General features: G+C 36.5%; 1 protein-coding gene across 2 annotated transcripts in view; it reads right to left on the bottom strand.

The window, feature by feature from the left end:
- Positions 1-519: 519 nt before the first annotated feature.
- The window catches only part of FLVCR2 (FLVCR choline and putative heme transporter 2), a 50394-nt gene continuing 27410 nt past the window's right edge, over positions 520-23503 (bottom strand). The window contains exons 4-11 of one of the 2 annotated variants that reach the window (XM_014061547.2): positions 19801-19868; positions 18032-18135; positions 14832-14942; positions 14360-14465; positions 12993-13104; positions 11834-11889; positions 7888-7982; positions 520-5389 (exon numbers count right to left, since the gene is read on the bottom strand). In XM_014061547.2, coding sequence (XP_013917022.2) covers positions 7902-7982; positions 11834-11889; positions 12993-13104; positions 14360-14465; positions 14832-14942; positions 18032-18135; positions 19801-19868 — 638 coding nt within the window. In that variant the 3' untranslated portion in view covers positions 520-5389; positions 7888-7901. The remainder of the gene's footprint in view (positions 5390-7887; positions 7983-11833; positions 11890-12992; positions 13105-14359; positions 14466-14831; positions 14943-18031; positions 18136-19800; positions 19869-23503) is intronic. The other variant, XM_014061548.2, reaches the window with a different exon arrangement.

Raw genomic sequence — 23503 nt, 5'->3', positions numbered from 1 at the left:
ATGAAACACTTGTCAGCTTCCCCAGAGGATTGTTCATTTTCATTTTGCTGTTTAACAGAGCTTTGTAACTTAAATTGTACTCACAGGATAGATAAGGGTAAGGAATGAAAACACATTGACTTTTTAATGCATGCTGATAGGTGAAATAAGGACTTTATGGTACCTAGTATTTATTCCAGATGAATTACCTTACAGAACATGTTAAGCATATGAAATTAACATATGAAAAAAATGTAAATTAACTCTTAAACTATTCAACTTATAATGTACTAACTTTGGTTCATACAGCACGGTAAACTAAAAAGTGTCTGGCTGCTTTATGGTTCAGAATGTTGTGCTAACTTAGCCAAAGTGATTAGTACTTGAAAAAACTGACAACATATGAATTATTTTAAATTGTTTTATTTTTTAAATAATCATTTTCCTCAAGAGTTTTTGTGGCTCCACAGCTCTGTAAACTCAAGTCAAAAATAAACTAAAACATCAATTACATCACTTGAATTGTCATTCTTTTTAAAAAAAATATATGCATCAGTGTTAATTACTGCAGTGCACACTGGTGATCTGAGCAAAAATTGCATTCACAGATACAGCTATTAACAAAAACAATATACGTCTAATAACATATTTTGAGTCAATAGTTGTTTTTATCTACCCCTGGAATTTTCTCTGGCATCCTAAATGCATATGTAATTGGAAGAATTCATATCAAGTATGGACTTGTTTCATACAGGAATGTCAGGATTGATCATATATAACACAAGAAAGTACTTTCCTGGTGAACTTTTCTGATATTTTTTTTTACATTTTTAGCATAAGGATGAAAATACAATAGGTTTTTTCCTTCTTTCCTGGCATCTGCCTTCAAATACTTACTTTATGTATTGTGTAATACTTATGATTTCTTTTTGATTTCCAATTGCTCTTCAGTTTGAAGTTATTAATTTCTCTGCTAGCAATAATACTGCTTCTACTAAAATATTAGTGAGTCTTCCTTAAACTAAGGACATTAAATTCCCCAGAGTGTTTATCAGAGGCTTGTTATATTAGCACACAATCTCATGGTTAGCAAAACCTGGATTCTGTGTCTTGTGCCTTTTATTCCACTTTTCCTCCATTCAGAATAACCAGATTCTACACTGTACCATCACCCTCTTTGAATAGCAATTCCTATACTGATTCAAGATGGTGCTGAATCCTCTGGGAACAAGCTTCTCTTCATCAGTCCAAGACATCTTAAATCCATCTTGTCTGCTAGTAATTCTTCCTGTTCCTCTTCAGTCAGTTTCTTCCTACAAGCTTCTTAGCCATTTCAGCCCTCCTTCTCACCCACCCTCATGGGGGAGACACTATTGGAAAAACCCTAATCGCTTCTTAGCTGTATTGAAGCATACTTTAGATCTAGATAGCCAGAAGAAAACTTTTGAAAAACACTGCACTTCATTGAAGCTAGTGTGGCAACCAGGTGCATATATCTGACAGAACATTAAAATTCAGCAGTACCCAAACTACTACTATGGCATTAAAATTATACAATTACATATTTGCATCACATTTATTGCAAGAAGATAAGTTACAGCATTTGTATGATCACATGAGCATGTCATCATATGTATCCACAGATGGACGCCCATTAATCTAAGGCTCCAAGTCCAATATGTTCAACTCATTGCTAAGTTCACACATCCAAGTTAAGTCACAATGTGTTTTGATAGGTGCGTTTGGCTTAGTGTAAACTAATTCAGCATTCTCTCAGAATTGTTCTATTAAAATTATGAAAGTAATGTCTGGTTTGTTTTCACTGTAACTATTCTCAGTAAACCCACCTAGGGCTGTTAATGTTTAGGAAGTAATAAAAAGTCAAGAGTAAATATATCACTTTCTGTGGTACAATTAATATACAAGTTATCTGAAGAAAAATATTAAGGGAGACAGATTCAACTATGAAATACACAGTAACTGAAATAAAACAGTGTTACTCAATCTATAACTTAGAATCATATTACTGTTCACTTGGGACTTTGTACATTCCAGTGTTTTATTTTCAGATTTTTTTGCCTTTCCATATAAAAGTTAAAGGAATCACAAAGAATATTACTATAAATTACTATAAAAGTCACTTTTGATCAACATTATCTACTACCAAGCCAGTAATCTTACCAACCCAAATAAATTGTTTGCTTGCTTGGAAAATAAGCATTTATTACATTCATTACATTAAAACAGATGGGTTCATTTGGCATCATATTGTCAATATTAACTGCTGAGAAAAATTGGCAACTGCAAAACTTTGAAAACAAGGAAATAGAGACAGCATACATAAAGTAGGGAAGGAGAGAGCCCTGAACAATGATTTATTATGTCAATAAATGAGTAAGCCCAGTGCTAACTCCATTAAGATTGTCTAATTACAATTACACTAAGGAAATTAACAGAATAGAAATAATCAAATTAAAATCAATAAAAAATTTCTATTAGAAAATTAATAGGTAACACTTGCCAATTTGTCAACAACTAGAAGACAAGCTCTGAAGACAATAATCTGCAAATCCCAAAGGCGAAATCTCATTATTTTTTAAATTTTCATTAATATCCTTTATACCAGTGATGGCGAACCTTTTTTCAGGAAGGCTCCGAAGGGCAAAAAACGGACCTACGGGGAACCCAGAAGTTTGGGGATTGTGGCCTACAGTTTGTCCATAGGGCCAATTTTCGACCTCCAGAGCCTTCAGGAGGCTTCCCTGAAGGCTCCGGAGGGCAAAAATCGGCCCTTTGAGCAAACCGGAAATGACTTCCGGTTTGTCCATAGGGCCATTTTTCACCCTCCGGAGCCTTCAGGGAAGCCTGAAGGCTCCGGAGGGTGAAAAACAGTCCTACGAGCAAACCGGAAGTCCATTCCTGAAGTTCCGGTTTGTCCGTAGGGCCGGTTTTTTGCGCTCCGAAAACTGCCTCAAAAGAAGGCCAAAGTCAGCTGGCCAGCATCCGCATATGCACTGGCCAGCTGACAGGGCAGCGCCTCGCATACCCTAACAAATGGCTGCACGTGCCACCTGTGGCATGCGTGCCATAGGTTCGCCATCACAGCTTTATGCTGTTGTTCCCATTTTACCCTCATAGCAATCCCACAAGGTAAATTAGGAACAACATAAATAAATCGTCAGCTGAAATGCCAACTGACAATCTGGAATTTCCCAATCCAAAGAAAACACTATTGAACTGATTTCTTCAGTCAGAAAATGCTTATAAATTTTATTTATTATTAGTCTTCTATGCTGCTTATCCCACCAAAGCAACGCTAGGGGGCTTATACTCACAAATAAGAACAATTGCAAGGCATTCTGTAAAACTGAAAACTGCTAAAGAATAAATTATTGTGCATTTATTCTAGAGCAAGAAAACACTATTTGAGGATAGCCTCTCACGTCACTTGACTGAAGAGTCCCCATGGTAATGCCACTTTATGGCTTCAAGTGTATCCCAAGCTAAGTGCTACACTTCCTAGCCCAGGGGTTGGCAACTCATGGAGCTACAAAGGTCTTAACCAGAAGCCCCACAATTCTGGAGCCAACCAAAAGTCCGGTTCCCCCACCATAGAGTCTCCTTCTAGCGTGGCATTCTTTTTCCTCTGCCTGTCCTAACCGAAAGCTCTATCAATTGTGGAGCTGACCAGAAAACCTGCTCCTTGCCATAGAGTCTCCTCCTGGCATGCTGTGCTTTCCCCCCTCCCAACCAGAAGCTCCTCTCAAAATTGTGGTGCCGACCAGCAACAGGGAGCCACAGCAGAGGGATGAAACAGCCACATGCGGCTCCAGAGCTGTTGGTTGCTGACCCCTGTCCTAGCCCAAAGAGAAGAACTCTCACTCCGCCAATGTCTCTATGCACTACCTATTATAGATAAAAAATAATGTTCAGCAGAACATCTGAACAAATAAAATGAAGAACTATGGACCCTCTTCAAATCACTGGAAGTTACTCTTCACCTTTTGATTTGGAATGAAGCACCTAAAGCTAGAGATTCTTTATAAATTGTTCAGTCTTTGGAATGAGAATAGCTGTTAGGCCAACTCAGTCAGCCATTTCAAAGTTACAAAAAATTCCCCACAAAATTATGCAGCAATTTTGCTCACTTGGTCCAGTGATGAATTTTAATGAAAGTTACCTAAAACTAAGATGTTACACTGTATAGTCCTCCATGTTTTTTAATCTGATTTGTGGAATCCCCCACGCCCCCTTGCTGTAAAATAGAATTGTTGTGGCATCCTGTTTAGAGTAGATTGGAAAAACTTTACTGCACTCTTTTACAGGCTATTTTAAAAAACTTTTCCTTAAAGCATCTCTTGTTCCACACAACAGAGGCACTCAGTCATCTACAATTTAATTAACACAGTTCCTCTTTCCTTGAAAGGGAAATGTAGTATTATTTTTAAAAAAAATAAGCCACTGATTACACTTCTCCACCCCTCAAAGCTGACTACAGTGGTTTGGTTAATTTTTAATTAACATTATCTAGTACAATATTGAGAGAAAACATTTAGAGATTTTAAAGGTTATGAGAAAAATACTGTGGAAGACTGTTATGAAAGCCATTTGGAGCCATTGTTTAATTTCTGCTTCTACAGCTTGTGGCCTTGCAGTGTCACACCGCTGAAGAGCAATAACGTTGGGGTAAAAAAAGATAAAGAGTGTATTTTTCAAATATGGTTTAGAAATCAGTTACCAAATCATATTTCTAAAAAGCCACCTTATTTAAAAAAACATTATCTTCATTTTAAAATACTGATCAGCTAATTACAAATATCTGTTGGACTGGGGTCACAAAAGTAGTGTACAATATAAATAGATATTTTGAAGAAAAGGAAGCCATCTTTGCTTTTGTTTTGATTGATAGTGAATTTCCCCATTTACAAATCAATGGTTGCACTTCCATTAGGGCTGCTCACAGAGCAAGTGTTTTTGGTTCTCCCTAAGGAGCAATGATCTTCCTTTGGATCTACTTCACACCCAAATCTGCAAATCCACATGCCACACAAAAGGATTAAGAGCCAGGCATTCTTAGTTCACACTGAATATGGTAGAAGCAACACTGGATCCAGTCATGGAGTTTATAAGTGCCAAGGCAAGTCAACTGCTCTCTTCCATTTTCTTCCACTAAACAGGATAGAAAAGCTTCGTCTGAGAATAATTTAAATCTTGTATTTTTCATTAACAACATTATTCTGTAGACTGTTTCCTGGTCAAACCATATGTAATGGGATTCTAGATGGTACAGAGACGAACCTAAGGCTGTAGTAGCAGGAATAGCAATATCTTTTCAGCCACTTACAGCCTTAAATTATTTGATTCTTCAAATAGCAGTGCACTGTTGGTCTGAGGCAACTCCCACTGATTTCTGGAACCAAAGAGAAAATACACAATTAGAGAAATCAGAGAGTATAGTAAACAAGAAATGTGTTGGCATGTTGGATTAAGGCCACCATACCATTTACCATATAGATTTAATCAATAATTCCACTGAAGTTATTTATTTAAGAACATTTATATGGCCGCACATTCACTCTCAGTCATGAAAAATCTTATTCTCTCAAATAAGAATTCTATTTTGCTGCCTGCACCTTTAGTTAAAGAAATGCAAAATGCTTGGTGAGATTTATAGAGACAAGAGGAACCCATGTTAAGCAGAAACTATACATACATACATACATACATACATACATACATACATACATACACATACATACATATACTATATATATAACTATAACTAACTATAACTATATATATATATATATATATATATATATATATATATATATATATATATATATATATATATATATATATATATATATACACACACACACACACACATACTATAACTCTGTGTGTGTGTGTGTGTGTGTGTGTGTGTGTGTGTGTGTGTGTGTGTGTGTGTGTGTTATATTTGTGCTGATAAATAAATAAAGGGAGACTAGTATAGATCTATTTCAAACTATTTAGCTCTCATCAGCTAGCCATACCCTTATGGGTATATATATATATATCCTGCGTTTCACAAATTGGGACACTATAACTGCATTTCTATATCACGCTAAGGTTGGAATTTGGCAGCTTTGCTTGAATAGCTGCAGAAAAACTCCTACCATCTTAAAAACCTCAAACTTAAAATGCTACCACTTTCTGGCTTATCCTCTAGCTCACCACCCTGCTGCAATTTTGCTAACTTGATGTGAGTTTAAAACCACATTGATACTCTTTGCTTCTATTATAATTTAAAATGGAGTGCTCATTTTGCTGAGTAGGTATGTCCCAGGCTCCCTGCATCTTTGAGATCAAAGAACAGTTTAAATAATACTCACTTTTATTCATGAAAAGTAACAGTCATTAAGTCACTGATTTATGGTGCTGGCGTACAATACTATTTAGACAACATTTTACTATTCCTAGAAACAAATACATAAAGGGGTTCTTTTCTAGGCCTCCCTATGGAAAAACAAGCTTTAGGGCAGGAAAAATGAAATAACTTTATTACTTTACAAAAATAAAATCATTTTCAAAATAGAAAATATTATTACCTAAAACTAGAACCCTAGGAGAACATTAAGCCAAGATTTTATTTTTAAAAAGGTTTACATTTTCACTTTAAGTGAGGATTGCACCCTGAAACAGTAGCCATATTCATAATCTTTATTTGGGGGGAGAGAGAGGACATTAAAAATAACACTGATGACACATGTCGTCAATTTCACTGTTCTACAACAGAAGAAATACAGCCTTGAAGATACATGAGAGTTCAAGTTTCGACTACTCACCAATCAAAAGTGAACTTGAAAGCTGAATGTATATAAATAAAGCTAGCATTCTCCATCACCAGCCCCACCTTCTGGCTAACTACTTTGAAATTCAATCCAATATTAGCAATTGCTTACATCTTAATTTTCCCCCTTGCTGTAAGGAACTGCTCCTTGAGATTGGTGAGCAAGAAAAATGAATACAAATATGGACCAGGAAAGCAAATTATAAAAAAGGAAATATACAGTTTAACCAAATTAACATGCCAGAGCACAAAAAGTCTGAAGTATTAAGCAGAATAAGGAACATCTCTTTGAGGAAAGAATTAAAATGCTTTGTGAGCTGCAGTAGTTTTTTAAAAAAAACCAATCCAGGGGCTGACTTATATGAAAGATTTAATATTTCCTTCCTAGACAGAAAGACTACATAGTCTCTAGTCTTTGTTTAAAACTACATTGAGAGCCAAATCCATTCCTAAAGTCTCATTTTGAATGTATCTCATTTGCATTGAACATCCATTAGCTGAAGGCTTTACTGAAATTTCCTGGTGAAATTAGGATGAAAAGGCATCTATAAATTTAACGCCTGTAAAAAAACAACTCTTGTCTTTTAAACATATTTCAGTGTTTCAAGAGTCATGAGTAGTCCTACATTTTTGCAAACAAGATGTACAGGTAACAAATTTTTAAGGTAGAGGTAAGAGAAAATAATTTTTAATATATTGTAAATGAAGAAAAGTTAACTCCAGGAAAAAAATATTGGGAGAAAAAGATTTCAGGATATAAATCCATAGCAAATTTATATAGTCACCCACCTTACAGAATGGATCTGGGTGACATACAAAAGAATTGAAAGCAAATAATAATCTAAAAAACACTCAGATGTGGATAAAAACTTTTAAAAACTTTTTTTTAAATCACCACAATGTTTACCAGTTCTGGTGAACAGGTAATATGATTTTTCACAGAATGTACCTTAACTGTTGCACATTTAGTACATTTCTCCATAATAGTTCTAGATCTAGAATCTGTCACTGGGTTGGTGCTACTGCAGCCTCACATAAGCAGTTGGGTAAGTAGGTTAATATGATTCTCCTACCTTTGGTTTGTGAATTACTGAGCAAGGATGGGAAATGATGGGGATAAGGTACAAAATCCATAATTCATTATCTGACTGTTACTGCTTTGGAGTCTCTGCAAAACAGCCAAATGTCACAATCCCATGAAGGGGTAGAACGGAACAAAAAAATGGTACTGCAGAGAGCCCCAGCTATCCTTTCATAACCAGATAAAAATGGAAGTAAAGAGCACCTCAGTCTCAGGGTGGATCATCAAAAACACTTTATACAGTACGATATTTGGCTTTCCAAGCCTACTTTTTCCAAGGCAGCAGCAACTTTTGAGCCTGGGATGCCTCTCCATATGAGAAGCATCTCATACAGAGGTGGGTTGCTCCCGGTTTGGCCCAGATCAGGGGATCCGGTAGTGGCAGCAGTGGGAGGCTCTGCCTACCCACCCGGAAGCTTTTGCATATGCGCAGAAACGTCATACACGTGCACAAGTGCGCACACGAGCACAAGGAAACCGGTAGCACCGGATTTGCAACCCACCTCTGAACTCATATGGAGACATTTCATTCTCCCTAAAACTGTGCTAAATGCTCATATATTGAACCTTCAGTATGAAAATTTATCTTTCAAATTGAACAAAAATCCTCTGCAAAGCACACATGTGTTTTTCGTGTTTCCATGTGACTTGTCTGTCTCCCCCATTATTCTTACATATTTTCCATCATCACTTTTGAAATGATACCCTAAACCTATGTGCACGGCATGCCTGACCTTGCCTAAGGTGAGCCTTCTCAGAGCCCAACAGCACACATTCACTTATGCCCCTGTCATGGAACATGGCTATTTTCTGTAATGCCCTGACTGCCACCAGAGAAATTAAGAAATACTATTTTCTGTCCTTTTAAAAAAAAATTGATTTAGAGAGAATAATTAAAAATCATGTTTACTTCCTCTCCCACGTCAAAAATGACTAGCCAAATTAGAACAAATTAGCCTCCAACAATTCCCAATCTGTTTTGCAATGAAACTAAAGCAACTCTTGCTCCAATATTATCTAGTTTTAGCTTCTCATTCAAGATACTAATTCCTCTTGTTGTCTTAACATGGCCAGTGTATCTCCATCCCATGCTAACCAAACTGTGATAACATTACATAAGGTAAACAATGCTGTGATAATATCATTTAAGGTGAACAAATTCAGAGTGGGAGCTGTGTGTCCGCACATATTCTCCTCAATCTGAACAGGTGTAATAATATAGCAAAGATCTGAATGGACATGGATAGAAGAAACTTATACCACAGCTGCAAAATAACCTGGTGAATTGTAATATGATAATGGTGTTCTGCGGACAATTTCATCCACTTTGGAGTTACTTCGCCTTTAAATTTTTCCCCAAAAGTCAGCAAAATTAGTAATGAAGAGTATTGCATTGTTTCTCTTCAATCCTATTTTTAGTTCTTTGAATCATATTAAAATATCTTCCTAGAACATTTACCTACATTTTATTCCCAAGAATGGAATGCTTTATTTACATAGTCAGTGTGGTATGATTCAAAGTTACTGTTACTCTTTTGTAGTTTTAAAAATTGCATAGCACTATTCTGCCAGTGGAGCATACACTCTAATTGTTATGTTTTATGAAGAGGCAGGGAAAAAAATAAGGAAACCATCAAAAAAGGTTAGAGGGTAGAGGTACATTTGTTTTTTTAATTTCAATTTTCAATATTTAGACTTCATATATTAATACAAAATCAAAATTTATTGCAGAGAAATTCTATTCTCTTTTGTTTGCCATTTATTTCAAAATAAACATTAGTTTCACAGTTCAGGAACACAAGTTCACATCAGGACTCAAGTAGTGAGCACTATTTGTCATAATAATATATAATACTCAAAAAATTAAATACTAAAAGAGTATTATTTGAAAAAAAAAGGTAAATTTATTTAAAGGTACAGTAATAAAAGAAAGGTAAATTTGGTTTTTGCTCTGGTATTCAGTTTAGGGCAGTCTTTCCCAAACTGGTGCTGTACATATACATTGGGCTGAAACTCCCATAATTCAGATGCGCTATGCCTAATCAATTCTAACATTTTGGGAGACTACTAGATAACAATAGTCTTCCCTTAAAGCAATCCTAAAACTGGCAGAGATCAATAATATTTATACTTTGCTGCTTTCAATCATCGTTAAAAGAGAGGACAGATGAAATGATGCCCATTGTGTAAAGAATCACCTATTTATATTTAAAAGTCATCTCAATTATGGAAATGTTCCTCCAAATAAATTACCAATAGTTAGAGAAAAGCAAAAAAAAATCAGCAGTTAAAAAGGGTCATTTTTTTTTTGCTGTACCAAGATTACAGGTACATGATAGAACATAGTTTTTATTTCTCTTTACATTTTCTATCAATTATATACATGCCAGAATAATGTGTTATTTGAAGATATGCTTTCTTGGTTAGCAGGTTAAAACACAGTTGGTCATTAGACCCAGAATGAAAGAAGAATAAAAATTTGAAGCGTGCCACTCAGTAACTAAACAGATTTAAAGATATTTCCAAATAGAGCAAATGTTTTTAGTGTATAGGTGCTTCACTTCATTCACAGGATTTTACAGGAGAGCCAGGTATTTCTGTTTTCTATTTGTAACACACTTGCTTTTCCACTACTCTTTTTTTTTATACAGAAAATCCACCAATGAGAAAAAGCAGACACTGTACAGTGCCTTATGACTGATAACACTTGCAGTCCAGCGGTGAAATCCTCTGAAGTCTGCTACTGGTTTGGTGAGTGCGCACGTATGAGCAATTTGCGTGCATGTGTGCCTAAGACATGCCCATGCAGCGTTAAAAAAGGAGCATTTTGAAGACCTCCAAGTCTGCAAAGGTAAGAACAGCTTGGGGGGGGGGGGAAATCCGCTGTGCCACGCAATTTAGATTAGCTAGAAATCCGACTATTCTAGCTAATATAAATCACGCATCACAGCTGACTGTCAGAAATACTGGTTTGCCTGAACCAGTAGCATTTTTTACTACCGGTTCAGGCGAACCAGTCCGAACCAGTAGATTTTACACCTGTTGCAGTCCTCTTATCATCCTAAACTGAACTAGCAATAGTTGAGTTTAAACAAGTCCTTCTTGTTTCCTTATTATCTTTGGAGAACCGAGCAGTTAATTGATAACATACAAAGTACTTTTTTGCCAATTAGTGAGGAGAACCTGTCTCATAAATAGCTACAATTTTTTTCTTAATAAATATTCTTGAAAGAGCATTCTTACATCCCTATACAAACAATATAGCTTTTCTGGCTAAGGAACTTTTTTATCACTCTTTAAAAAAAGAGAAATATGTATAAATTCACATTATCGAAAGGTTTTTTTTTTACTCCCAAAGATATTACTTTTCTTGTGAGGAAAGAAAACAACATATAACCAGCCATGATTAATACCATGACTTCATGAATAATGAACCAATATCTTTGCAGAGACAACTAGGCTACTATTCTAACCTCATTACATCCATATCAGCTTTATACACTTTTTCCTCTAAAAATGTCACCTCTTTCTGACAATCTTATGAATGCCTTCCGATTGCAACTTTCTCAGTCTACCACTTCACTTGTCCCATTCATCCTTCATCCTTATATATTTCTTATATTTGTTACATGAAATATGTATCGCTATGCAAGCTATGGATGCATGCATGCCTCACACTGAAAATTATCTGCTTTTTGCTTGGGCCTTGTAGCTGGAACCGTAGGAAAAATGAGCACAGGCTATGATGTGCTATCTTAAAAAAAACTGAGCACCACTCAACTTCAGAATCCACACTTGGCACATTCAAGCCATCTGAGATATTTTCTCAAGCAATAAACTTCCTATACTCCTGAGATACCGTAATTACTCATCATGAAAACAGCAATATCACTAGAGACAATGGACATAAATTACAGGTTATATTTTATTTTACTCACAGCCTGTTCATTATCCAGATTGGTCTGTTGTCTTCGGAGATCAGGTTTGATGAAAGCTGAAGCATAATGGAAAGACAATTTGAATGTAATCGCTCAATAGGTATGACACAGAATAGATGCATAGGACTCTAAGGAAGTATATAGAACAAAATAATTCATACTAATCATCATGATGGAGAAATAAATAATGATTCTAACTTATTAACAAAAGTTTTAATTTTGGCCCCTAAGAATACGCAGGTAACACAAAACGATGAATCAAAATAAAACTATAAAAAAGGCATTTGTCAGTTAAAATATCCTGCTGTTGGAGACTAAAGCATAGTAAATAAGTGTAAAAATGTTGGGTGCTAACTAGGGACACATGCAGTCTAATATTTGAACCACTTCTGTTTCAGAGGAATGACTTCTAGAAAATTACAGCTCCTATATAGCAGTTGAATCAGTGTGCGTCAGAGTAGGAGCAGAATTGCTAGATTTTGCACAAAGTGACAGGTTTGAGAACACGGCTGCCACAACCAAAATATCCAGCTTATACTCTAATTACACCACAAAAGGGTACAGGAGCACTTTCAAGCAGGAGTAAGTGAACATATAAATTGCAGTTTAAAAAGTGTAAACATTGTAAAAGTAAATAATATGCTCTAAATTTGCATTCATTTGCCCTAGAAGCTACTCTATCACCTATATTTTACACCACTTTGAGTTTCCATCTACTCTTCAAGGGCAATTTCAAATAGTGTATTACTGTAATTCAATGCGACAGTGACCAAAGTAGAGGACATTTGCCAAATCTCCTACAGCAATCCCTTCTTAAACAGGAGTTCTTTTAATCCTCGAAAGCCCTTATATGACCATGAGTGGATAAAGCATTACAGCATACTTCACTTAGCCTTTTGGCTGGTGATTTCTTCAGAAAGGGATTTCAAATAGAATCCTTGTGGGCAACAGATTTTTAACAGGGCCATGTTTTCAATTAAGCAATGACAGAAGGGATATCAACTTTATTCCTGACCTCTGATTGTAAATCTGTCCTATTTCTTCTAGAGACACTAGCAGTTCACTATTAAGATAGTTGCTGACCACACCAAGTTTTTGGGAAAAGTGACCCATACACCCTGCAGAAATAAGTAACAAAACATTTGAAAAGTGTAGTTACCAGTGATAATAGCACCAATGAACAGGAAGATGCAAAGGAAGATGTTCCCAGCTTTAGTCCCAAAGTTATCAATGATGTGTCCTTGGCTAATGGTAAAAATTATTCCAAAAACCTAGCACCAGATAAAAGAGATATTAAAGAAGAATTGAACAAGATACAGTTGTTCACCAGTTCTAAGACCTTTTACCTATATCTGATGTCCTCAACAGCAATAAAAATAACCACTATCAACTCACTATCTGTCCACATGACTACTAATGTCTAACTATAAATGAGGTCAGAATTATTAGAACACTTACGACATGTCCTGATAATAAGACCATGCCATATTTTTCCTGTGGGCAAAAATATATGCCTTTCCCCAATAATAAGCCCCCCGGGACAACCCACCCTCCAGCCAGGCAGAGCGCTACTCACCAACCTAGCGATATCCCAAAGGCGCAAAGCTGCAAGAGCCGGGGGGGAAGTCGCTCACATTGCTTGATGCCTTTGGGTTGCTAGGTTGGTGGGTGGCGCTGTGCCCAGGTGGTGGGACAGAGAGTCTTCCCGCAGCCAGTCCACAACCATAGAGCATAGTCCCAGAGCGGCCGCTGCTGGAAGACTCAGCAGTGGAAGACTCAGCAGTGGATCTCCAGAGTTTGGAAGCTGGTTATGCTCGGAGCATGGCGGTGGAAGCAGCAGTGGGGCCACAGCAATGGTGGCGTCCTGGCCCAGCCCTGCAGGGAGAGCTGGGCATGGTGAGGCTGGGAGACACACGAGCTGGAGGCAGAACAAGTGCTCGTACAACCTCTCTTTCCAGCCGGGCAGAACGCCACGCGGCTTAGCTCCTTTGGAATATTATTGGGTTGGTGAGTGGCACTCTGCCCGGCTAGAAATGGGGGTTGCTGGGCGGCTGCTCACGAACGTGGTCACCTCATGGCGGCTTTGTTGCGCTGCTGCAACAGCGCAACACAACCTCTTGCTCCTGAGGCTGTGCCCGGCTCTTTGGGCGCCCGCTTGCAAGAGAGCAGCCACCCGGTAACCCCAAATCAATAACCCCCCCCAATAATAAGACCCAAGCAAAATTTGGGGAGTCAAAAGAAAATAAGACCCTGTCTTATTTTCTGGGAAACAAAGTATTTTGACAACTTATAGAGTTCTATTTAGTAAAATGCATCACATATATTTTAACTATATTACTGTAAGAGAAGTATAATTTTTGTCATCTTCAAACTTGTTTGGAAAGCAGTAGTATTCAACTTTAGGGAGACTATGCTGGATAACAGAACATGATGGAATGTTTTGATTTATCAACAGGTGGTGCTATATTCCTGCAGAATAGCAAAGCTGGACCTAGAAATGTCTCTTTGCTATGTTTCCAAACTAACCTGGGCAGAAACATTAAGAAGGCCTGACGATGTTCCTTCAGATTCTGGATACGTTAATTCGGCTGCAAATTCAAAGCCCAGAGGTAGGTAACCCGTCATGAAAAAGCTGTCAGAATAGATGTAGGAAACACTTCAGCTTCAGCACTTATGTAATGTCATGCCCTTGGTGTTTTAAAGAGACGATGCTACTCCAAGTTCATTTTTCTCAAATCTCTAACCCCACTTGCTTCCCATCAATATTTTGTCTCGCAGGATAAGGAGAATTACACTTCCTAGAATCCTCATTTAACAGAAACAAGAAAACCTGCAATGGCTACCATATACATCTTGTTGTCCTTGGAAGAAGAACATCATTAGTAGCTTCACTTTCTTTCTTACACACTGCAGAGCAAGTGGAGACTATCTCAGGGGCACAGCAAGTAGCAAAACACTTTCACAGAGAAAAGTAACCCAAAGGGAAAATTGAACTTACCCCAGTACACCAGCTGTTATAAAGACCACCCAGATATGACCTAGATCCAGGGTGAAAGTATAAACAACCAGGCCTACAAATGACATGATGTAAACAACCAGTGTTGTCTGTCTGTAACAAACAAAAGCATTTTCAGAATTTATTTATTCAGATTTATAGCCCCCAACCCCAGAAGAATGAAATCATTGTTCTAACTTGCAATAAACACAAATATATACATACATTTTGAAAGATTTATATGTCACCCCAGTCATTAACTCTGGACCGCTTTAATATTTTATATTATCATTTAATGAAAGTCTAACTCTAACCTGACTAAAATTAAATAGAGAAATCAAATTAGACTTAACAATGCTGGAGAATTTCTTCATTCTTTACAAATATAGTATTGTATCAGAATGTGAACTTCCACCATGTCCCTTCTTCTACCTGGCCTTATTTTTGTAGCCTTTGTATTAAATTCTAAATAAATAGGAAGCTGACATGCTATAAAGCAAAATATCAGCTACTAGCATTATTTTTATTTACAAGAATCCTGTGGGCATAGTTTCTTACTCTCACAACTCCTGTCATTTGGAAAATGGGACTTTTTACATGCATCATGTCAGCAAGTCTTTCCAGAATAGTCTTTTTGTAATAGCTCAATGACTCCAACAATCCCAAAATGTTGCCTTTGCCCAGAGTGCGCCTATACTGCGGCATTGAGGAAAGCAAGTTTTGCCCCATTTCTTTGTCTTTCCTTGAAGTCTCTTATATTTCTCTAAACTTCAGGATTCTCTTCATCAAAGCAATATTTCCTATTCTCTTGCAGTGATCTCACTGTAGTTGCACTTTTGTTGATATTAATCAGTTGAGTTGTTAAATGTTTACACCACAGCGGGTGACCTTCCCTGATGTCAAAGAAGCAAAGCAGATATTTCAATGGGAATCCACTGAGAAATTCCAGATTGTAAACTTGAAGCTGAAAAAAATGTCCCATTAGAATGCAGTAATAAAGCACTTGCATATTAATGAAAATAAAACAACAAGGATTTGTCCACAAAGTCATCAGAAATCAAGCTCTGCTTCACTGTTTACATTCTGCTTTCAGCCAATTTTGGAACAAGTTTTCAGTTAAGGTTAAGTACACAATTTATAGGGTCAAAGAAACAGCCACCTTAGGCAGGAAGCATACATAGTTCAATTTAAGTTCTTCTCAGACTTCTGGGGAAGCAATGGCAGACTGAGGATTTCTCTTTTAGCTGTGGGAGAAAGTGAAGTCAATGAATGAATAGGCTCCCTGTATCTCTCCAGATCACCCAGAATGCTCCCTGGGAGGAGTCCATAAAACAGTGGACTCTAGTGTGCTTTAGAGCTCTAGGCGCCAGGAGAATCCAAACTACAGTTCAGAAAAGACACTGAATTTGCCCACTTCCCTTCTTAATGTCCTTTACTGGAAATGGCTTTTTAACTGATGTTTGGATATTAAGAACCTTTAGAACATTTCATTACATTGTGATTCTCTTTCAACCTGCACCAAAAAAAGCTTTATGTAAATTTAAAACTTATAGGTTTTAAAATACTTACAAGAGAATGTCCTGTAGAAATTTAAAATCTTGTTAACAATATATGAAGATTTTGAGTTTAAATGTAAAAAATGTCTCCCTAAGAATGTGCTGGATCAGGGGTCACAACCCCCCCAGGCTGAAGACTGGTATCGGCCCATGGCCTGTTAGGAACTGGGCCGCACAAGTGGCAGGTAAATGAGAGGAATTTCATCTGTGCATGGAAGACAATCTCTCCCTGGTGTGTGGAAAAATTGTCTTCCACAAAATCATTTCCTGGTTCGAAAAAGGTTGGGATCATTACGCTAAATGAGAGAAGAAGAATATAAGAGAAGAATTTGAAGGCTGGTTACTAGAGACGACCAGAAAGAAGTAAAGATTATAATTAAAGGAAAAGGTTCAGTAATATAGAATGGAAACAATATTTTAACTTTTAACTTAGAATCCAAGTATATTTAGTAACAATGTACCCAGAACTTTCTCTTTAGCCTGTCAGATGTACTAAAACTGGGCTTAAAATAAGAGAGGGAAAGGGATATAACTAAAACTCAGGGCATTTTGAATATGGATTCAGAATTGACAGAATACAAGAATGATACTGTTAAGGACACAGTACAGGACCTACAAATGAAACCAGCTGACATACAAATAATCAGAAGGATAACTTGGATATGTGGATTTTAGCTCAAAAAAGTAAATGTTCTTACTCTGGATTTACAAAAGAGATGTGTTAGAAATAAATTCCTGAAAAAATATATAAAAGAGAAAGAAAAAAAATCAGCTTTTGGGACATTAGCTAAAAGGGATAAACATTAGGACTTTAAAAGTAAAACAAAAGTTTACAAACTTAGCTTATTCAATCGTGAATAAAATGTATGTGATTCCCCCCCCTCGCCGCCCTAAAAGCTTTATTGGATATTACTTGGTAGAATTCAATGATGAAGCTTTAAATAATTTTTTATAGGTAAGATAGTGAAAGAAGTTTTGTTGTAATTTTAGACAAAGGGATAAACTATGGTATTAAAATTGAGAGCCAATGAATTAATTTGTGGGATATCGTGTAAAAGGATTAAAGATTAACATTTTAAATATGTTGTTGTTTCTGCTAGCTCCTGATGCAATTTTTCTCAATTAAATTTGAATGATGATGGTTTAAAAAATGTAATAATTTTTTTCCTTTGTATCTTTAAAACAAATGACAAGGTACTACATAGAAGAAAGGAAAGAAAGATGAATTTGTACTTTAAAGATTTTATGTATATAGTTATTATACATTATATAATTAGTTGTTTCAGATGGTATAAAAACAATTGCTTTAAACTTTGTAGAGAAAATAACATTTTTAATTCAAAAGTTATCCTTCATTGATAAGGATTTTAAATGGAAAAAATGTGTCTTAAGCCAAGATTTTAGGTACCCATTTTATTTAATTCCTTCTCAAAGAAAAAATTTGGGCTCCATTCACACTGGTGATATCACTATATCAATAGCCCCATCTCCCGCAGCCCCCAAATTGAGTGGCAAAAAAATAAAGTGTAGTCCCAGATCACAAAATGTTGTTGACTCTCTCACTATACCCCCTGATCTACTCACTGAAAAAGCCTACCCCTTCTCCAAAGAAGCAGAGAGAGGAAAGAGGCACAACACAGCACTTACTTATATGTTTTGGTCCTGTCCAACCAGATGCCAGAAATCAAAGCTCCAAACATGCCAGCCACTATAATGGTGAGACCAATTCGACCAGCATTCAGATTCTCTCCCTGGAGCAAAACATGTATGCATACATCATCAGGGTTTTTTTTTATTTCATGAAAAAGAGAAGTGGAAAGAGTCAGGATAAAATAGCCACAGTGTTACAATATAGTACAGCTTTTCCCAGCTTGCACACTCTTCAAATATGTTGACTTCAACTCTCAGAGTTTTCAGTAAACCCGGCTAGAAAATTCTAAAGGGCCCAAATCTATATATCAGGTAGAATGTTAGAGCAAGTTCTTTGGGACCTGAGCAACATTAATATACTCTTAGTCTAGTTATGGTGTTCAAACCTAATGTGTTTTATAGGATTGTTACGCAGATGAAATATGGGGAAAAATAGCATAGCCTGTGAAATGTGAGAGTTTCATAAATTTTGAATTAACAGACTTCAGCTGAACTGGTTATCTATCTATCATTTATTCTGTGTGGATTCTTTTTTTAAATTGTCTTAGGCTACTTTAAAAAAGATTCTATCCAAAATACAAAATACCAGCTGCAGTTATTCACTTAAGAACTGTGGTAAGAAAGGTGGTATAATGGGCTTAGTGACCAAAGTTACAATGGCATTGAAAAAAGTGACTGATGACCATTTTTCACACTTAGCGACCATTTTCACACTTAGCAACTGTTGCAGCATCCTCATGGTCACGCGATCAAAATTTTGATGTTTGGCAACAGATTCGTATTTATGATGGTTTCAGTGTCCTGTGGTCATATAATCACCTTTTGACAAAGTCAAATGGGGAAACCAGATTCACTTATGTTACTAACTTACCAGCTGCAGTTATTCACTTAAGAACTGTGGCAAGAAAGGTGATATAATGGGCTTAGTGACCAAAGTTATAATGGCATTGAAAAAAGTGACTGATGACGATTTTTCACATTTAGCTACCATTTTCACACTTAGCGACCATTGCAGCATCCTCATGGTCAGGTGATCAAAATTTTGATGTTTGGCAACAGTTACAATTTATATTTGTAAGTTGTAGTTAATTGAAATTTAAAAAAATATTACAATACTATTTTTGCGTTGTATGAAAAATTTTGTTGCTCCATATAAAATTTTTAATCACCCCCCACCCCCGGTCAAAGGTGTCCCTCTTTACCAATCTGAAAATCTGGTCACCTTAAGTTTGGCAAACTGGTTGTTGGAAGAAATCATTAGGGCAGAGAAACGGTTGTTAAATTACTTGAATCCCACATTTAGCTCTTGCTTTTTTTTCAAGGACAAAATATCCAACAGCAGAATCTGAAATTTAAAAGGGAAAAGCTGGCCGGCCAAAAGATAACAGTTTAAATATTGCCTGCTGTTGTTCTTTCTCTTGCTGGGCTTTAAAGGCAGTATCTGTAGTTTTCACTTAAAGTTTAACGAGAATCTTGTTCTAATCGAATCAGAATCCAAATTGGCTTTACAATCACTTCTCTTCCATTTTGGATGGCATAGTTGAAATAGAGATTCATATAAAGAAACTTCTGTCTTGTTAGTTAAGTATCAGATTGATGTAAGGGAAGGAAGGAAGGAAGGAAGGAAGGAAGGAAGGAAGGAAGGAAGGAAGGAAGGAAGGAAGGAAGGAAGGAAGGAAGGAAGGAAGGAATACCCTTCCACATAAAAGTGCTACTATTTTCAGTGTAAAATCAGAATGATGATATCAGAACTGAGAATTACTTACTGGATAATGCAGCAATACCATGCGATTTAGCAAAGTTGAGAGGGCATAGAAGCAACCTGTGTTTAAGCCTGAAAGATACAGAAATATTGAATTGACACCATGCTCTGAATTTTGCTAAATTGTGTAGTCTAAGGAATAAATTCTTAAACACAGAATTTATATATTCAAATGAAAAATATATTATTTTCCCTAAACAATCTTGTGAATTTGTTCCTGTGTTGTGATTTTGGCATTTACTGGAAACTTGATACATACATATGGTTTGCATCATCACTTCCATAACATTGGTGCTCATCTTCAGGAATGTGTGCACATACAAATTGTCCAGTAATTGTCGACTTGTGTTTATGAAAAACAAAAAGCAATAATAATATTCAAGGACATAAATGGAATGGCGAGTAGAAAACATTGGTTTGGGATATGCATGAATCATTATTTCATTAAACAGAAACAAGAATCCCAAATGGGAGAAAAATAAAAACCAAACAAGAAGATCATGAATCAAAGATCGCAAAATGGACTTCAATGCTATTTCACATTATGTCTTACATGAAATAGCATGAATAACTGCCGTATTTTTCGAAGTATAAGACACACCTTTTTCCCTCAAAAAAGAGGCTGAAAATCTGGGTGTGTCTTATACACTGAATACAGCATGTTTTGCCTCCTTAAACCCCGCCCCCTTCACCAAAATGGTCGTCCATAGGTTTTAGGAGGCTTTCAGAGTGCTCCTGAGGGCTGGGGAGGGCTGAAATAAGCAAAAAAAGGCTATTTTTTGCTCAGTTTTGCTCCCCACCCCACCCCAGGAGCACTCTATAAGCCCCCTAAAGGCTATCAATGCCCTTTTTGACAAAAAACAGGACAGTTTTTACAAAAAACGGGCTGTTTTTTGCTCATTTTTGCCCTTCCCACCCCTCAGGAACACTCTACAAGCCTCCTAAAGGCTATTCATGCCCTTTTTTTAAAAAAATGGGTCCGTTTTTGCAAAAAAAGAGCCATTTTTGGGAGTGCAAAAACTTTAATTTGCCTCTTCAAAACCTTGGTGCATCTTATACTCTGAAAAATACAGTACATACATATTTATGCTCCATGTACACTGAATACCCCAAGTTCAATTGCATTTTTATTGCCACAAAAACATTTCACGTTCATACATTTTACTGATAAGACCAAGTTGAACTTTCAAACACAGATTAATCCAAAGAACTCACCTCACCAAGTCATGTTCTCATCCTACGCTAAATAAATAAATAACCTCACCCAAGTTAGCACAACAGGGTCAAAAAGCATATCTAATCACTGACCTCACTGTTATCTGATTCCATATACCTTAGCTAAGCACAGTTGTAAACTAATGTTGGACTCAAGCTTCTGTAAGCCCAAATTTGTTCTGCAAATACCCATTGTCCACCAACAGACCCATTTTGTATGTGTGGAAAAAGGAGCGACGTGGTGGTTGAGCATATCAGCCCTGGAAAATATCCTATTGTTATGCCTCTATTTCTGGCAGATATTATGTGATTTTCATGCAATGTAACTCAATTTTTAAAGTGTGTGTGTGTATGTGTTTTGCTTGTTAGTATTTGTTATTGTTATTCTTTAAAGGAAACAGTATTAGGAAAATGAAGGTAAGGGCAATACAGCAGCCAAGGGAAAGCAGAAAAGAGATTTGGGCTATTGATTACACACATTTACCTAAGAATAAATTGTTTAAGTATGCAAAGTGTTATGCATCACTTCCTGAGAGTAAGGCGTTTGAATTCAATGTTTGTCTCTGAAAAATGTAGGCAAACCTTTCAGAAGGGCAACAGGAACACTTTATTTTGTACTCACATACAAAATGGCATCCTTTTCAAAATAAGATTCAATATTCAAACTGAAAAGAAGAGTTGACACGTTTCATCCAAGGGAAGAAAACTGACCAAGTATAAATAATTCGAAACGTAATGTCAATATTGTAGATCTCTTCTTTTCCTAAATTCCCATTTACTCAATCATTGATTTCAAGGAAACAGTAACGGTGGACGAAAAAGAAAGGGACCAGTAGAGTGAATACAGCTAAATTTACTCAAAATGTTAACCTTGTTTCTCTGCTTTTGGCTTAGCAAATCCTGCAAGTAAACTGTGAGTATGTTATATGAATTTGGAAACAATTGCAACTCATTCATATGCTGTGTGAAAGAGATTACAGGATACAATATAAAAGTAAAGTATTGCCCTGGGGCCCTTTGGATTTCTGAAAGGCCCTGGATATTTGAAATTTCAACAAAAGAATATATGTATAGCCCAGGGTGGAATTGTGGAGTCCTTGGAATTCCCTGAGCTTGATTGTTTGCTCGAAGGCATTTTATTACCCAACTAGGTAACATCAGTGCAGAAAATAAAGTTGTCAGTAAGTATGGAAAATGTGAGATTTTCAACTCTTGGGGGAGTTATATTCCCAGTAGATGTCAAGATAACTGAAATCTTCCATTTATCACCCCTGCATGCCTGTCTGAAGAAAGATCCTGTTACATAAAAACCTCCTCCGTGTCTTCTTGTCCTTTAAATCTATAATAAATTCCCATGGTGGAATTATGTGTTTCTTTTTTTCTTCTTACCCAAACACTTCCAACATGATTTCCATCCTCCGATTCCTAAAATTCTGCAAGTTTCTTTTACATACAGCCAACATCCTACCCTTGACCTGCATTAACCCTTTTTTGAATGAACTGTTGTCTTCCAGTTTTATATGACAATCATTCCCCCAAATCCAGTGATGCTCAAAAACTAATATTTGTCTTATGAATGCTAGTTCTCTCCATTTGTTTCTCATATTTTGTGTATTGGTATAGAAGTATATAAGGCATTGAGTGTATCACCTACTGGTCTATTATAGTTTCTTCCAAATCTCGAAGTCCCTATCCTGCTCTTCTGTTTCTCCTTTTATTTTCTGCTTTCTTGACCCCAATCTTCATATTTGGCTTCATATTTGGTTCTGAGTTTTTGCCACCCTATTTCTTTTGTTATAGTTTATTGGTCTCCTGATGAGACTAGCAAAGTGTCTGGCAAACATTTTCTTCCCAATCTTTATAAGATATAGCCTATTTCTTTTCAGAGGTCCTTCATGAAGATAGCTAATCCATTGTCATAGAATCTAAATCATTTTCAGCAATGCTATCTATAAAAGCAACTGCTAACTCCTGGAATCCTATTTTAATTTCCCCATGACCTTCAATTAGAATTGATAAGTTACTTTATTTTCATTATATTTTCATTAACCAAAGCCTCATTGTCTCTGAAAATCTTTTCAAGGTCTCGTCTGACTATGCCATCTGTCTCACATGAATCAAGAAGGAAAGGACACAATGTCAGGGAGTTGGAATATTTTTGGTCATTTCTCTATCACATCCAGGATACAGAAACCTGAAAGACAACACTGATACACTCACAACTATATATCAGTCAGCACATAGCTTTTGAGTTCCTCTTAGCACAGAGCTACTACCTACCAAGCAGCTCATGGTTACTTCAGTCTATTACAGTCCAAATGTTATTCCCCTATGTTCCATAGTGGAATAATTTGTGCACATAGGGGCGTGCATAAGTACACCAGAGTGTCTAACATCCCTGTCCTTTATTTGTACCCATTTCCTGTGTTCTTATTCATGTTTATTCTTATTCCTGTTATCTAGTACTGGAGTGACAAACTAAATAAATAAAT

This window comes from Thamnophis sirtalis, unplaced genomic scaffold (genome assembly GCF_051295495.1).
Source record: "Thamnophis sirtalis isolate CommonGarterSnake01/CBP01778 unplaced genomic scaffold, rThaSir2_p1.2 scaffold_1, whole genome shotgun sequence".
NCBI classification, from domain to species: Eukaryota; Metazoa; Chordata; class Lepidosauria; order Squamata; family Natricidae; genus Thamnophis; species Thamnophis sirtalis.
The sequence above is the reverse complement of the archived record's forward strand: the minus strand, read 5'-3'. Positions and strand labels throughout refer to the sequence as shown.